The sequence below is a fragment of the Castanea sativa genome, chromosome 5, assembly GCF_040712315.1.
Source record: "Castanea sativa cultivar Marrone di Chiusa Pesio chromosome 5, ASM4071231v1".
Lineage (NCBI taxonomy): Eukaryota > Viridiplantae > Streptophyta > Magnoliopsida > Fagales > Fagaceae > Castanea > Castanea sativa.
The window spans coordinates 67599970-67618100 of NC_134017.1; the positions used below are offsets into that span (position 1 = coordinate 67599970).

Below are 18131 nucleotides of genomic sequence, written 5' to 3' on the forward strand. Positions count from 1 at the left end.
AAAAAAATTGCAATGAAAAATAATACCACACAGCATTACAATCTTTATTATTAAAAAAACATAGCACAATGGACAATGGACTTTGTTATGGTTTGTCACGTTTCAACTTTTAGGTTTGTGCATTGTGGGTGTCTTTGGCTTTGGACAATGGACTACAACTAGTATTGAATGAGATTTTTTTTTTTTTTAATGGTTGTCTTGACAACCTTGTGTTTTGTCTTGTCTCATAACTCATTCTCTCATGTCATGTCCAAGCTTAGCTCTTATTTGTTGTGATGAAGCTTAAATAGTCTTCAACAAATAAATAAATAAATAAAATAAAACTTAAATAGTCATTTGCTCATGTCATCTCTTGACAACAATTTTACTTTTTTATAACTTTATTTCTATAATATATTGACTATTAGTTTTGATACTTTGTGCTTTATGCACCTAGTATTATGACGTAGTTTAAATATTTTTTTAGTGAATTTTTTTTAACGGGTCGAGTGATGGGTTATCTAGGTCGGGTTAGGTCATGGGTCAACCCGTTTTGCTTCACATAAAAAAACAATTGAGTTCGGGTCAAGTATTTTTCGAGTTGGATCAGGTTAGAAAATTCTGATCCGTATTGCCATGTCTACTAATTTGGATAGAGGATAATTTCTAGCAAACATTGTGCTACTCTCTTTTTTCACTCCATCCAAAACTGCACATAAAAAATGGACATACTGTGGTCCTTTGGTGGTCATGACTTATGAACTTGTCTAACACACAAGTTTTTCAATGTTGGAGATAGGCATATTCATGTGATCATCTATGTAGTTGGTGATTTTAGTTTCCAAAGTTCCCTTCTAAGCATTCTCTTCCTTGCACTCAAGGAGTGTATCTTTCAGTTGGGTTACCTTAAATTAATTTATTACGATCATCCAAAGCTATTGAGCTTGCTTTTCGGAAACATCTTCATCTTGTTCAGCCAAACCTACCAATTTTTTTGAGGGCAAATCCAAACGGACCAAACCTACAATGCAATGATTGGTTTCTTGTCCTTTTAAGAAATAGTACTAGCTATGGGACTGCCTAGGCTGAATCATTCTTGTGAGTTGTGATCTTACCTCACCTCTCACATGCATTTAAAACCGTACAATGAGATTGATTTTGACAGCGATTTTTACCCCCCCAAAAAAAAAGGTTAATTTTGACAAACCGTAATAGTGTAGACTGGACACCAAAAAGGGGATTTTTTTTTTAATATGTACAGATTATAACTTTATAAGGTTATTGGTTTTATTTTTGGAAAACAAAAAACAAAATGGAGACCACAAAAGGCTTATTGGAGAAGGACTAACCATTAATTCTGTAGTTCATGAAATGCTTAGGTTGTTGGTGCTATTAATGAACAATTATTCTAAATATATAGCTGAATTTGCCTAAAAAGAACTTGTTTATATTCGAAAATGTTTACCTAGTAAATATTCCTTTAAAGGCCTATTATAAACCCAAGCAAGCATTCAAAATATCTGTCCTAGTCCTACAATCATTAATGAAGTTAGTACAGAATGAATGAAGAGCAAAAAAGCTATTCCTGCAATTGCCTTCCTCTTGTATTTTTCTCACAAAACCACAAACTTCCCACGAGACTAAAAAACGAGGTGTCGCGTGTTGAAGTGAACAAACTGCATGCACCACTGCCACGTAAGCAACACTTCCCCAGTTCCCCAAACGCATCTCCGATCACCGCCAATTTCGCCTAAATCAGACGGCCAAAAATAAAAAAAGAGGCAAAAAGAATATTAACTAAAACAACTTATTTAATTGATACTGACAATTTTTTATTAAAAATATTGTAAATAAAGTTAAAATGTAGCTGTAATAGTATAGTGAGACTCGTGAATTATGAATAGTACCAAAAGTGTAATAAGATTTATGAATAGTAGTAAAAATAATCTGAATGGTAAAAAAAGTTAAATTTTTTAGTCAATGCCAAACGTACACTAAAACTACTTGTATTGTTGGCTTTAGTTGCTTAACTAATAAAATTTTTTATAATTAAATAAGAGATTTAAGATTTAATTTTCACTTACAAAAAGAACCAAATAGTATTTTAGTTTAATAATAAAGAGTTATCATTTTAACTCATCATAATTTGATGGCCCGTTTAGTACATAAGTTTAAACACGTATTTTCAATTCTTAAATAATATTATATATATTTTTATACAATTTTTTAACCATATGTATTTTCAAAAAATACAAATTACCTCTAAAAAAAAAAAAAAAACACGAGTCCATCGTGTGTGGCCAACGCTTACCACGCCATTTCTGCAAAAACAGATCAAACGGCTTCAAAAAAACGAAACTTTCACGCTATAGTATTTACTGGGCCCCACCATTTTCCCCTTTAAACAAAAGGAAGAAAGATACCATACCAGTATTAGCTGGGCCCCACTGAGTCTCACACAGTCTCTTTCTCTCTCTCTCTCTTGTACTTTCGTCTAGTTTAAATTCTCTGTTCCTCTCTCTTTTCTCTTCAACTCTTTTTCCTCTACTTTTCCTTTTGCTAAACAAATAGGTGAGTGAATTAAATATTTATTGCAATAAATTTTTAATATACTATTAATTATTAATTATTTTTTAATCATTCTGTTTTGGTTTGCTCTGTTAAGAATTTATTGTCTTTTGCATGTGAGAATATTGGCTTGGTGATCGGTCATTATTATAATATTTTTAGTGCTTTTTGATGCAAATTTGTTGGAGATTGTGCTTGATCATTGAATTCATGTTAGTGATTTGAGCGTTTTGTGTAAATTGTTTTTTGTTTTTGGTAAATGTGGTTAGTGTTATTTATTTATTTATATTTATTTTCTGATTAAGCTCTGTTTGTTCCGTGGGAAAACGAAGGAAAATGAAGTTTAGTAAAGTTTAAAATTTTAACTTTTTACTTAAGCGCTTTTTTGGTAAATGTGGTTTTTTTTTTTTTTTTAATTTTTAATTTTATTTTTTTCTCGTTAAGCTCTGCTTGTTTCGTGAGAAAAAAACGAAGGAAACTAAAGTTTAATAAAATTTGGAAATTTTTAACTTTTTTACTTAAAGCTTGTAGCTTAAGCGCTTTTTATTTACGAATTACTTAGTTTCTAGAATATGTTTTGGACTAAAAAAGAAGAAACAATAAATTTTTTTCAGATTCTGTACTGAATTAGTATCGTGAAGGATTGAAAATTTTGATTAAATTTAAATTTCCTTCTATTTTTGAAGCAGTTTAATGGAACTTGTGCTTGAATTTTCGGCACTTCCCTGTTTGGTTGCTTAGAAAGTTGCTGAAATGATAGAAACGTAGTTTAGAATTTATTGTGTTCTGTTTTTCTGTTCTAAATATCAAAAACTGATCTGTAACTAAGTTACACTGTTAGAATATGGAGATAAAATGTGTAAACTGAGCTTTAACTAAGCTAAAAAAAACTCAGCTTTATTGTTAAATTCAACTTAACATTACACCACTTTATAAATTTTTATTAAATTAATATTTTTAAAGTTTCATTGTTAGATTACATGTTTGTTATGTTCTTAGCACGAATGCCAAAATTTGTGACGATCAGGTGTTGTTTACCATTGATGCATAAAGTCAATATTTTGCATATAATTTTAAAGTTCAAATTTAAACATTTTATAGATGAGATAGATATTAATCTCCAAACATGTTGATATATTGCAAGCATGTAGGGTATAAGGAGAGAATGTAATCTAACGATAGATTTGTCAAAAACACATTCAATAGGTAGCTATTGAGTGGTGTAACATTGACAAAAGTTTCTCCCAATGTAACTTGAACCCAACCCATGTGTATATGTTTTGCATATTATTTGTTTTGCTTGTTCATGCCTTTCCTGAACCTGAAAATTGCAATGTGAATGAAATAGGTGAACATGGGAAGCAATTTGAAAGCAGTAGTGTTATCTGTGTTCCTTTCAACCCTTTTGTTTTCGCTGGTCACCTCTGCTTCCAATGATAGGTTGGTTAGGATTGGACTGAAGAAGATTAAATTGGACCAAAACAACCGCCTTGCTGCGCGGCTCGAGTCCAAGGAGGCACAAGCTGTAAGAGCTTCTGTTAGGAAGTATCATATCCGTAATAGTCTTGGGGACTCTGATAAGACAGATATTGTTCCGTTGAAGAACTACTTGGATGCTCAGTATTTTGGTGAGATTGGCATTGGTACTCCTCCTCAAATATTCACTGTAATTTTTGACACTGGTAGCTCTAATCTGTGGGTGCCATCGGATAAGTGCTTTTTATCGGTGAGCTTGGACTTCTATGTTTATAATGAATGTGATTAGTGTTCTTGGCTTTATTAAAATCTTGATTGAAGGCAATAGATTCATGTTTTTGTATTTGTGGTGCAGCTTGCATGTTATTTTCATTCTAAGTACAAGTCAAGTGAGTCAAAAACGTACAAGAAGAATGGTTAGTCCTTTTGTCACAACCTTAGAATAATGTTCCTTTCATTTATAATAATCAACATCATGCTGCATGGTATGTCCTTTACTCTTAATTACGGTGCCCACTTTATGATACGTGATTGCAAGGGGCTGTCTTCGAGAATTGCCTTATGAATGCGCAATATATATGTGTATTATCTATGTTGTCTGATTTAGCTCTGTTATCATCCATCATGAAGGGACGTCTGCTGCTATCCAGTATGGTAGTGGAGCTATTTCTGGTTTCTTTAGCTATGATGATGTCAAAGTTGGGGACCTAGTTGTAAAGAGTCAGGTACCTTGAACATTTTTCCTATACATTGTTTCAAATCTTAGTAGTTTGATTATTCTGTACTAACTACAGCTGAGCCCTTCAGGAATTCATTGAGGCAACTAGAGAGCCTGGGGTCACATTTTTGGTGGCAAAATTTGATGGCCTATTAGGACTTGGATTTCAGGAAATTTCAGTTGGAAATGCTACTCCTTTGTGGTATGTGTGTATATCTTTGGTTTTAATTGGTCTTTCACTGAAATAAGTTTCTTAATATGAAATTTTTAATGAGGTGCTTGCTTGTCGACTGTCGTACAGGTACAACATGGTTGAACAAGGTCTTATTAAAGAGCCAGTATTTTCGTTCTGGCTCAACCGTAAAACAGAGGAAGAAGCAGGGGGTGAACTTGTCTTTGGTGGAGTAGATCCAAATCACTTCAAGGGCAAACACACTTTTGTTCCCGTGACACAGAAAGGCTATTGGCAGGTAGGTACTATGTTGTCTAAAAACTTCATATTTAAACATGGTTAATAGATATTATATATGCAATATACTTTTATATTTTCAATTATCTTCTCATTTTGCCAAAATATATTTCTTTTTGATAGTTTGACATGGGTGATGTTCTTATCGGTCGTAAACCAACTGGTATGTTCTCTCTCGATGCCTAGTACAATTCCTCAAATGAAAAAGAGATGTTTTTTTTTTTTTGGGAGGCAAGGGGGGAGTTGAAGGAAGACATAAATTTTTTTTTTATGATCTGGCTCCTGTTCTTTTGTGGGACTCAATTTTCCGTCTGGCTGCTCTGTAGGCTATTGTACTGGCAGTTGTGCAGCTATTGCAGATTCTGGAACTTCCCTAATGGCAGGTCCAACGGTATGTGTAATAGCTCAAGTTCTTTGGAGCTATTTCGATTATTGTTTATCAATCTCTTGCTTCATATGTTGTGCTAGTTTATTTTGCCACTTTGGATGTCATTTTCAGTGCTAGTTTCCGTTGAGGTTAAACTTGAAACATTATTCAATAGAGTAATTGTGTGAGCAAGATGACACAATGTAGAAGCAGAAAATGAGAAACAACTAATACATTTTTAAGTGAGCTTTGTTTGATAGATATATCATCCTTATTATGATATGCTTCTGTGATTTTCTGGTCACATTCTTCTAATTCTCATATTCATATCTTGATTTGATGGCTGAATTATACGGTTATTACTGTTATTCATTTGGGTGTCCTAAAAGCTTGTAGGCTGGTCATCTTGGCACATTGCTTTGAAAGTGAGAAAATCTAAGATGTAGAATTTATGTTTCTAAATGAAAAATATCTGTGATTGCATTCTTAATATTTTACATGTGCTTATCCCTGAAATGTATGGTTTTTTTTTTTTTTTTTGTTAGACTGTGATTACAATGATAAATCAAGCAATTGGAGCCAATGGAGTTGTTAGCCAGGAATGCAAGGCAGTTGTTGAGCAGTATGGACAGACAATTATTGACTTGCTTGTAGCAGAGGTAAATACTGGGCTTTTATTAATTTCTTTTTTTTTTTTTTTCTTATCAGGTAATACAGCTTATTATTTTATTTTATCCTTTTCATAATGAGTGGAAAAGATTTTGTCTCAGCATGTCAATTCACTTATGTCCCTTGCAGAATGTTCCAGTTAATTCCATTATTGAACTAAGTTCTAGCTTTCATTGTGCATAACAGGCAAACCCGAAGAAGATCTGCTCAAAGATTGGATTGTGTACGTTTGATGGTGCCCGTGGTGTTAGGTCATACTCAAACATTTTTAATAGTCCTCTGTCCTTTTTATCTTTCTCTTACAATATGCCCGTGAGTTTAGGCCGTTTGGCTAAACTGGAACTTCACCCTCCCACAATAACGGGTGGGAGGGAAAGGTTGTGGGTTGAAAACTCATTGGGTGCATTTGTCACATACCAATGAATATATATATTCTCTTGGGGTGCCCCTTATAACGTTTCCTGTTGTTATTTCCTTTTCATTATCTGCTTCCAGACTGCATTGTGAGTCCTTAAATGGTACCCATGTTGCTGTCAAGTTCAAAATATATCATTTTGTTCTTAAATTTGGCTTTAGTCAGTCATTTTTGAAAACTTTTAATTATTTCTGGTATTTTTCATTTTCTTAAGGTAAAAAAATTGCAACACATTTGTAATTGTTTCTTTAAAAAATCTCCCAATTTAATTTTTAGATGGGGAACTTATTGGTCTGTGAATATTTTTGTACAGTATTGGCATTGAGAGTGTCGTGGATGAGACCAGTGACAAAGCATCTGGTGGACTTCGTGATGCTATGTGCCCTCCTTGTGAAATGGCAGTTGTGTGGATGCAAAGCCAGCTAAAGCAGAATCAGACACAAGAATATGTGCTGACCTATGTCAATGAGGTGAAATATATATCTGGTACTGCATTGTTGTATATATCTTTAGGAGATTGCTGCTCATGCTGACTTGACCATCTGGTACTTCCACAGCTTTGTGATCGGGTGCCAAGCCCAATGGGAGAATCTTCTGTGGATTGTGGAAAAATATCTAGCATGCCTACTGTTTCCTTCACAATTGGTGGAAAAGTTTTTGACCTCACCCCACAGGAGGTAACATGTCATCTCAAATCAATCATGAAATATTTTCCCCCTTTTTGAGAGAAATTTTAGTAATAGTATTATGGTATTTTTAACTTGTCAGCAGTGATCGTTGTTGTACTTAATTCTTCTCCTTTAGTGTGCATCCTTGACCTGAAAATTACATATGCAGGACCTAGTAAAGCTTGCTTTGACTTCTGACTCTTGTTTTCTATGGGTTCAATCGTATCATCCAAAATAAAAAATATAGGTTACCTTGAATGGCTCCTTGAGTAGCAGTTTTTTCAATACCACCATCTAAACATAAAATTGCCCAATGCTTTGTCAAAATGGTCTAGATTTTTTGTTTTTATTCTTATTTATTTTTTTAAATGATAAGTTGTCAGAATGGTATCGATAAAACCATCTTGGTATGATTATGTTAAGCTTAGAATTAGATTAGAACTTGTTCATATATTACTTATAGAAAAAAATTATCTCACTGACTATGTATTCTGAAAGGAAAAGTTTCTTATAAGGATAGGAGGTGTCATTGAAGCTTCAAAGAATTTTTTTTTTTAATTGTTTCTTTGTTTGCATCTTACTCATCATCTGATCATCTGTATCTAGTAAACTGCATAATAAAACTAAAGAGCCAAACAAGCTGAAACATTCAATAACTTTGAACTGTTTCCCCTTTCTGAATTTTTTTTCCTCCTTAATCATTGTGTGAGTAAAGATTCCAACTGATACCAGACGTTGTTTAGAACGAAAATTCTCCCTGGCTTTTGTCGAGCTACTGTCATAATATATATATAGATGATGATAGTATATCGGCAAACTTCATCAATATATAACTAGAATATCATTGTACTGATGTCAAACTTTTCTGGATGGTGTCACCAGTACATAATGAAGGTGGGCGAGGGTCCTACGGCTCAGTGCATCAGTGGCTTTATGGCTATGGACGTTCCTCCTCCTCGTGGACCTCTCTGGTAGAGTTCCATTCAAGTCAACTTTCCATTTATCCTTCAGCATCTGTATATGTGATGCTTCTGGTGTAGATGATTCTCACTAATGGTTCTTTTGCAATGCAGGATATTGGGGGATGTCTTCATGGGTCGCTACCACACTATCTTTGATGCTGGTAAACTGAGGGTTGGATTTGCAGAGGCAGCATAAACACTCTACCCTGGGCATCTTTATCTATTTGCTGTCTGTGTGAACCTTAAATAAACTTGAAGAAGTTAAATGGAGGAGAGTTATGCTGCTTGTAAATATTTAAAATGGATCTCTTTTATCTTTCTGAAAAGTTTATTATGTGTGCAATGTGAGCCCAATTTCTATTCTTATTTTGTGGATCTGCAGAATGCGGCTTCCTTTATCCTTCTATATAATACATATTTATTTACCATCCTCACAAATCACAATCGTCAAGTTTCATGTGGGTCCTTTTTGCAACTCAACAAGGAGACCCAACCTTGATTTTTATTCAAGGATTGTAACTCCTCCCTCATGGCCTTTTGCCAATATTAAGATCCACTACTATCTATAGTTTCTTGAATACAAAGGAGAAATAATCACATGTAGGCCGGGCTTCATATATAAGATATGCACATGATTCTCATCCCTCAATCAAAAATCTTTTAACCTAAAGGCCACCTTCAAGCACACGATTCTTATGGAGACGCCAGAGATTTAAGAGCCTGTAGTTGAATCAATCAATAAACGATATAGGCTAAAGGGATGGACTCATCTATGTGTGCGTTTGATTCAGCTTCAGCTTTTAGAAGCTGAAAACGCTCTTTTTGAAACCAAAAAAATAAAATGTGCATTTGGTGAGGTTATTAAAAGTTTTTTTATTTTTATTTTTTAAAAGTTGCCTTTTGAAATGTGAAGGAACAGCATTTCATAAATATTACCGTTGAAGGCAGTGTTCAATTACCCAATTGTCCAAATATTTTATTGAAAACCCAATTTTACTCTTTATAAATCAAAGGATAATACCTCTCTAGAGCTCACCTCATGCCAGATTCCTCTTGTCTCTCTGCTTTGCTACAGAACAAGCCTCTTCGTGCTGCTATAGGTAAAAGTCTTTTTCCTCTTTCCTCCTCCTCTTCTTCTTCTTCTTCTTCTCCTCTCTACATTTTATTTTTTTATTTTACTTGTGTCTAATATGAGAAAAATATTTTGAAGATAGAGTTTTTGATCAACTAAACACCAAGCAACACTGATCTGCTACCAAAAACCACCAAGTACCATAAGAGATTCTGAAATATTTGTAAAAAAAATTTTAGATTTGTGCGTGCTTTATTTGTTCTTGCTATTTACATGATCTATTTGTTCTCTTTTGGGTACTTAAAAAATTTGTGGGTACATGCTTTGTATTTTTTGTTCTTTTGTGGGTATATGCTCTGTCTTTACATGCTCTGTATATTTCCATGTTCAAGTCACCTTTTTATTTATGACAAAATCGTCCAACCCCCCTTTCTTTGTTCAAGTCACTTTGGATTGAGATCTATATATATCTAAAAGCTAAAGTATATTATTTATTGTTGCTATGCTTCCATTAAGCAACCTCATCCTCCACTTTGTTGCCACAACATTATTTTTTTCATATTCATTTTTTACCTTTAATTTTTTTGACAATAATAAATATATAAATACATTGGCTGTAAGGTCACAATTTACACCCAAAACCAATAGTAAGAATGAAATAGGCCAAAAAAGTCCAATACAATGACATTTATAGAGAGTTGGCTTGAAATCTAAGTTCTAGGGATGTTGGATAATAAAAATGATGGGCTAGATCCTAACGTTATACACAAGGACAAGTTCATAGGACAGAGTTCGTCCTCGGACATAAGCCGAGGATGATTTGTGTTATCTCTCTTGATCTCTTCCAAAGATAAATTACAATTATAGACTTTGATGTATCCAATGTTTATCCTCCTTCCACTCCCTAAAGGTCCCTTTTTCCTTTTTATATCATCCTTCTTCTTCTCCTCACCCTCCACGTAAGAGTTCGATTGCTGGTTTCGATACTTGTCCCATCCACCTCTCCTGAAATCTTTGGAGGCAGGTATAAGGCTAAAATTCTGATGCTCAGGTATCACTTCCCCATTAATGCGGCTAGAGAAGCAGTTGCAGAGTATTCAATGTGGGGGCGGTGGTAATAGCTTTATCTTAGATATTTCACCGCCCTTCATCTTATCTTCCACATTTACCATGCTTACCCTTACCTATAGGGTCTTCTAGAATATTGTCTGTGGATGTTAACCAGCCATTCTCCTACCTCGAGTTCACATAGCTGAGGACATAATCTTCCTTGGACTATCTTCTTAGATATACTTGTTTAAGTATCACCTCCTTACCTTCTAGTATTGCTTTGTGAGTTGACATTCTTATATCCTCGAACCATTCAGTATTCTCGGATTGGGCATTTAGCCAAACAAATACTCTTGGGCCAACCCTACACATATTCCTGGGCCCATTGACCCTACATTGGCTTTATAAATTCATCATAGGAGGTTTTGACTTTATATATTCATCTATTTTAATTTTATATATTCATCTATTTTAATTTTAATGTTATTACTAAGTATCGTCTGTACATATTCCTCTTAGATGGTTTTAATTTTGCATATAATTTTGCCCCTTTATCTTTCTTTATTTTGGCTTTTCTTATTCTCATTCTCTTACTATAAATTTGTCACTCTCTCTAATTTTATGTATATTTTTTCCCACACAAAAATGTTATTTCTCTCTCTCTCTCCCTCTCAATTTTTTTTTTTCATTTTTTGTTTGATGTTTTATGAGGTTTGTACTCCCATTGTCTTATTATTGACTAATTCATATGTTTTCCTTGATGCGAGTATTTTTTTTAATCATTTTATTTACAATACTAAATACTTTTAATATTGTTGACCATATTTGGGGAAAATCATATTATAATATTCCATAATTTGTTTTGTTGTCAGGTTTTAAGTTTATTTGAAAAATAGCAGGATAGTTTGGACAATACCATGAAGAATAGTTGGTGCAATTGAAGAAGATGGTCATTGTGCAATTTCCTTTCATTGTTTGTAAATATTTTGTTTAACAAATTAGCACCAAATTGTTATGTCTTTATTAGATGATGTTTTTAGATGCTTGAGTAATGTGTTTTAAGCATTTACGAATATTTTGCATTGCTCATCTTTCTTATCTCATTAGTGTATTCTTAGAGATTTTTAAGTTATTTATTTATCTATTCATTTTTCACATGTTGAATTAGATGTTAGATTAGATTATGACAGTATTAACACAATACTTATTTTTTCAAAAAAAAGTTCTCTCCTTTTTTCCCCTTTGTACTCTTAGTTTTTTTATTAAGAAAAAAGAGTTAAAATCATTATGTATAAAGCTATAACCAACACTTTTGCTTAGGAAGAGTGACATATTTCTATTGCGTTACTTCAAAACCTTATTAAAAATTTTGAATTTGATTATGAATTATATATTTGGCTTGATCTTATCATGTTTGAAATGTTTTGGAGAATATTTCGAGCAATAATTTTGTAAGTAATTCATGTTGTATGCTCATTTTGTGATTATGTAGAGTAGTTGCATAATGTTTTTGGTTTGTATTTTTGAAGTTATTTAGGATTGTAATTTATAGTGTTTTGTTTGTTTTATGGATTAGTGATTGTTTAAGTTATTAGCAACTATGTTTTCATTGTTTATTTACAGAATAAAAGCCTTTCATATACCCTCAACTATAAAACCGAAATCTTATAGTGTTGAATATATATTTTAATTGTAACTGATGTTTAATAAGCTGCCCAAAGCCCCCAACTGTTACAAATAAGACAAACATATAAGTACAAAAACATCTCTTCATGTTTGTGAGTTTGAATGGATGTTTACGTAACTTCTTTATCCTTTAGTCTTAAGCTATTAGCAATTTTTCTTTTGTTTTTTTTGTTTTAGTGAATAGAAGTCTTTCATATACCCTCTACTATAAAGGTCAAATCTTATAGTATTGAATATATATTATCATTGTAACTTATGTTTAATGTTCTTCCTCATAAAGTGTATTATTATTGAGATATTTTAATTTGAATTGATTTGTGCTACATAATTCTTATCTGCCAACCTAGCCTTGTCTTAATTGATATTATAGTGTTTTCATTAACCACCACGCATTCCATGTATCTAAATGGTCAGCAAATGATGTGGGCACCAAATAAATTAATATCAACATTTGAAAATTTATATACTTTTTAATGACACAAAATTTATAATTAATTTTTATTAAAAAAATAGTATTTTTTTCTTCTATTTCTTGAATTCCAAAGAAAAATTGTATTGTTTTCATTATAGTATGACAAAAATTATATAAATTACATTTGTGCTTGTCCCTATAAAAACTGAAAATATGATTATGAAATACATTATTATTTGTTAAAAAGAAATGATATGTCCACAACATTTTCACAATATTTTTACAACAAATCCTAAGTGGCAGGATGTTACTGGTTGTTATTGTTGAGGCAAAAAAGTAATCTTAGTGTTAGGTTCAAATTTGAACCAATAACAACTAACCACCTATGATTTATTAAATTAGTCCAAACTGCAAAAAATAAATTTAATGAGACCACTTTATTTAGGTCTGCGACTAGTTCTACTAATTAATTACCCCTATCCCTACATATATAGTAAAGATCATCAAAACTACGTAGAGCATAAGAGGGGAGATGAGTTCTACTTTTAGTGACTTTTGGTAAAGAAGGATCAAAAACCGATTAGGAATCAAGGCCATATTCTAGGGCAAGGGCCAGTCCAATTCGTTGACTTTTGAATTACAAGAAGGCAAGTTGATTTGATTTGATCCGAGAAGAAGCACAGCCACTAATTCGGAAAGGTTGTGTGACATGCTTCATAAAATTGAATGATTAGAAATAGTCTTGGTGTCATGTGAGGAGAGAAGGGAGGAGAACAACTACCATAAAGAGTTATTATGTTTGATAAGCCCCTTTTGAAAAATTTGGGCAATATAATCAGGGAGGGTTTGACCTATTTTTATGTACTGGTGTTGAATTATCACATCAATTTTTTTTTTGAATTCTGATTAGTTGATCTTAGGGCTATATATATAGCTTGGGTGCTTTATTTAGTTGTGACTTTGTAAGGTTTGCAATATTGCAATTTGATTCGGTACATGGGTTAACTACTAAACTATTTTGGCTTAGAAATAATATACCACACCTGCAGTTCAGAGACATAAATAATTGCAGTATTTAACCCAAGCACTTCCTCTCCAATTCAATACATTGGCATGCACATGCGGTTGTGTCATGTGTGTATGTATTAGAATTTTCTTGTGTGGGTTCATCCTTCTTTTTGTATCCCTTTTGTGATTCTAACAACAAGTAAGAAGTCACATTCCCCTTCCATTCTCCTGAGGACACATTGGTTTTCAATCTGACCACGAAGTTAATTACCAACTTTGGTTTGCTTTCATTGTGTAGTGAACATGTCTTTCATTGAGGATTAAGCTTGACTTTCTATCCCAAATTCTAATTCATTACGTACAATATCAACTAATAAAGAAGACCTTATTTGAGATAGATACAAGGATAAATGTCTAATCCTCGTTGAAAAAACGCTTTTGTTTTATGAAATTCTCGTAGGGTTTTGTCCTTAAACATGCGTAGAAAATGACCCAAAAAATATTTTAGTACTATGCTTCTTTATTTATAAGCCAAAGAAAAGCATGTTTTGATGTGTTTGCTGGTTCACGCTTTCAACAATAAAATGATTGATTTTAGCTGAATACAGTGCTATGCTATGTCAATATGTGGTCACCTACTGGCCAAATGTTACTTGAGAAATTGAGATGGAAAGATGAGTTTACATTCCCATGCGTTCTCCACAAAAAATAAATGATTTCAAACTATTGAGCGTGCTTAAAAATCTACACAAAGTTTTGAGAATCTAATTCATGATTTTTTTAAAGAAAGATTCATTTATTACAATGGCGCTGAGAAACATTTCAATGCTTGTATGGGAAGAAAAAAAAAAACGTGGGGGTCCCCTAAGCTTTGCCGAAAGTGAAGAAAGAGATTCAATGATTGGGTAAAGGGTTTGCTTGAGAGGGACCCTTTTTACACTGTGGCATAAGCATATACTTTGTTGCTAAGCTTTAAAGCCGTCCAAACGTTGCTAAAAAGAATTCCTTAAATTATTCATATACTTATATTTTAATTGTTGTTGTGTGCTGAGAAGCTGATAGGCTGGTATTGTTAAGAACAATGCACACAATTTTAACAATATTTTTGATAAATAATGATGTGGTAAATTGTGATGAGAAGATCAATTTCGCCTCAACAATTGAAAAAGAATGTGAAAAATATATATATATATATATATATATATATATATATATATATATATATATATATATATATATTTCTCTGTGAAGTGATTGGGATTTGGGACTAAGAAATTAAAGAGTAAATTGACACTTGAAATGGATTGGACTTTGGACTGTTTAGGCTATCCCATTTTCAAAGAGAATGTGAGTTTGGTCGGGCGGTTTATTAGGCTTTCCCATTTTCAGCTAAAGTCCAACCGCCAGTTCCGAAAGAGTGTTTTAGCTTTGTGGAGTTGGTTCCACATAGCCAGCTCTATCCTGATCCTCTCTTAACACTTTTGCTTTTTGGTTGGTGTCTACGTACAGAAAAGCCTGCTGTATCCTCTCTTGCCCTTTTGCCTTTACTTTGATTCCTCTTGCAAACTTCACCCACAATCCAAGCAATGCTTGAAACTATGCAAGCTCTCTTAATTCTTGAAAAGGGTAACTTTATTTTCACTCCAACATTTATTCATTAACATTATTGCCCTTTATTATTATCTTAGCGTCAACAAAATTTTAATTGCATTGATCTAAAGTATGCAAACTTAGATATTATTAGTAAATTACTAAATAAGTCCACTAGATTTGGTGCATAGCCTTTGAATCTTGACACTGCTCGAATACAAAATGGTACTAGTCTTGCTTGCATAGTGCTTTAGGTTTTAAATGTCAAACCAGTTACTCCAATCAATGCATGTGGTCCAGATATTTTTGGTATGGACCTTGCAATTCTTAATCTTTGTTCGGAGAATCAATGTGGGCATTGGGACTTGGGAGTCAGGAGTCATTGTATCTGCACTAAAAACATTCTACCTGCCCACCAAAATTTCTTTGGTCAAAACACCATCCCTAGTAAAACCAGGATGGTTTGGTACGGTCCCAACTTAGCTTGTGCAACTGTCTTTTTATTGTTGATTATTGCTAAGAGGGCTTACTTCAACAAAGTCGAGCACTTAAAAAAAACTAAGAGTTGGTGACCTTTTTCTATTCTTAAATCACAAACCAAACCCATTGGAATATCCCATAATCCATTGTATCCTATGCTCATAAACAACACCACTTTCCAAACCTAGCACCCGTTGCTCACGTTTTCACATGATGCCATGTGGACAAATACATATAAATAATTCATAGTTAAGCTATGTAACTGCCGGCCAAAGTTATCATCACTTCTCCTCTTGCCACGTGGCTCTCTCACAATGAGAAAAAAAAAAGACTGCGGCTGCCCATTGGTTAGGACGAAGATAACCAAAACTTTAAAAAAGAAAGTGCAAAAAAGCATTACTTCTTGGATTAAGCCAACCATACAATACCAATGGTGAAGACTATGACTATGCTTTTAGTTATATATACATGTATTGAATTGAGCTCCCACCTAACAAAACAGACATACCAAACTGCAAAACTTTGCCTTCTTATAACTCAGTTTTCTCACCCTCCTTCCTAGTTACCTCAGCTCTTCAATGGGCTGGACCAGAGGCCAAATCATTGGCCGTGGCTCATCCGCCACGGTCTCAGTCGCCAAGGTTCATGGGTCCGGTGAGATTTTCGCGGTCAAGTCCACCAATCTCTCACAATCAGAATTCCTCAAGAGGGAGCAAAGAATTCTTTCTACAATAAGTTGTCCACAAATTGTAGCATACAAGGGATGCAATGTTTCATCTGAAAATGGTAAGCTTCTTTACAATCTTTTCATGGAATATGCTCCCCGTGGCACCCTCATTGATGCAATTCACAACCAAGGTGGTGGTCTAGACGAGGCCACAATCCAAGCCTACACACGCAAGATTGTGTTGGGGCTTGAATACCTTCATTCTAGTAGCATAGTGCATTGTGACATTAAATGTCCAAACATTTTGGTCACTAATGATGGGGTGAAGATTGCTGATTTGGGCTGTGCCAGGGAACTTGATAACGTGTCAAGTGCTGATTTGGCAATTGCGGGCACTCCGGTGTTCATGGCACCTGAGGTGGCGCGTGGAGAGCAACAGGGGTCCCCTGCTGATGTGTGGGCTCTAGGATGTACCATGATCGAGATGGCTACCGGGCGGGCCCCATGGCCCGGCGTTTCGGACCCAGTATCAGCCCTTTACCAAATTGGTTATTCGGGTGAAGTGCCAGAGGTTCCTAACTTCATGTCAAAGCAAGCTAAGGATTTCTTGGACAAGTGCTTGAAGAGAGACCCAATGGAAAGGTGGTCAGCTAGTGAACTTCTTAATCATTCTTTTCTTGAGGAGCCCAAATTTCAGTTGAAAGAAGTTAATAGTTTTGATTCGGATACTCCAACTTGTGTGTTGGATAAAGGCTTTTGGGAATCCATGGAGGAGCTTGAGACAAATCCAAGTACAACCTATAAAAGTTCCTTGAATTCTCTCAAGGAAAGAATCCAGCGGTTGAGTGAAGGTAGCACCACATTGTGTCAACAAAAGCCCAATTGGGCATGTGAGGAAGATTGGATTACAGTTAGAAGCAATTGTAACAAAGAGCCAGAGTTGGTCAATTCCAGCCAGGATTTTGCTTTGTTAAATGCCAATGAATCCATTGCAAGTGTTAGTCAGGACAACAGCTTGGTATTTTACAATGAACCCACGAGCACTAGTAGGATAGAGGCTTGTAATATTAGTAGCAGTATTAGTGGTAATGATAATAGCAATAGTAGCAATAATAGAGGCTCATTGGTGGCCTCTAAATGTACCAAAGTTGATTTAAATGGAAACAATATTCATTTGAGAATAATGCTCAAATTTTGCTTTCATAACCATGCGATTAAGGTTCATTCTTGCCAATATTTTGACCTGGGCCGCCAGGCTAGAGCTTAGACCGACTTTATTTTATAGTTATAACCAGGCCATATAAATATAATAGTGAATTTAGTTTAATGGGTAAAAGAATGGGCCTGGGGATGTTGTAAAAGAGGACAGGCCTAGTCTGGGGTACAACTAGGTAGGTTTGGGCTTGTCTGCCAGCAGAACTAGCTAAAACCTTAAACCTTCTCTTGAGACTGGATAAAGATATTAGTTCGGTATAAAAGCAAGTAGTATCAGCTTATTAGAAATTGTCTCAAACACTTGATTTAGGTTTTGTTAGTGCGGAAGGAAAGGCTTTTACCTTTCATTGGAAGAAAATAAAATTTTCTCAGTATGTAATGAAAGTTTCTTATTGAACAAATAATTGTGTATTCTTTCTAAATTAAAGAGTAGAATTGGAAACTTATAAATAAGCATTGTTGTAAGGGGTTCAGTGGCTTTTTCCCAAAGATTTGATAAATTATTAATTGTCCAAAAAGTTTGAATTGTTAAGAAATGATGAATTTAATCAATCAACTTAACCATAATTCCCACACTCCACTTCATATATTGTGGGCCCAAACACTCTCATAATAAGTGAGGACCAACATATATTTTTTTACATTTCAATGGGTGTGTGA

General features: G+C 34.0%; 1 protein-coding gene and 1 pseudogene across 1 annotated transcript; both read left to right on the forward strand.

Annotated features, from left to right (window-relative positions):
* The first annotated feature begins 2422 nt into the window (after positions 1–2422).
* LOC142636236 (aspartic proteinase-like) lies at positions 2423–8657 on the forward strand. Its single transcript, XM_075810382.1, has 14 exons — positions 2423–2550; positions 3896–4273; positions 4379–4439; positions 4654–4748; positions 4831–4943; positions 5043–5211; positions 5334–5373; positions 5537–5601; positions 6123–6236; positions 6433–6497; positions 6975–7131; positions 7219–7338; positions 8212–8300; positions 8403–8657. Exons 2-14 carry the CDS (start codon positions 3902–3904, stop codon positions 8485–8487), a joined length of 1545 nt encoding a protein of 514 aa, XP_075666497.1. The 5' UTR covers positions 2423–2550; positions 3896–3901; the 3' UTR covers positions 8488–8657.
* Positions 8658–16000: 7343 nt separating this feature from the next.
* On the forward strand, positions 16001–17477 carry LOC142634057 (mitogen-activated protein kinase kinase kinase 18-like; annotated as a pseudogene).
* The last annotated feature ends 654 nt before the right edge of the window (positions 17478–18131 follow it).

Bases quoted from the DNA above. Each gene is read 5' to 3' on its own strand.
- LOC142636236 (XM_075810382.1), top strand. From the start codon at position 3,902: ATGGGAAGCAATTTGAAAGCAGTAGTGTTATCTGTGTTCCTTTCAACC. The intron at 7,132-7,218 runs GTGAAATATATA...GTACTTCCACAG, and splicing joins TGCTGACCTATGTCAATGAG to CTTTGTGATCGGGTGCCAAG. The intron at 8,301-8,402 runs GTAGAGTTCCAT...TTTGCAATGCAG, and splicing joins CCTCCTCGTGGACCTCTCTG to GATATTGGGGGATGTCTTCA.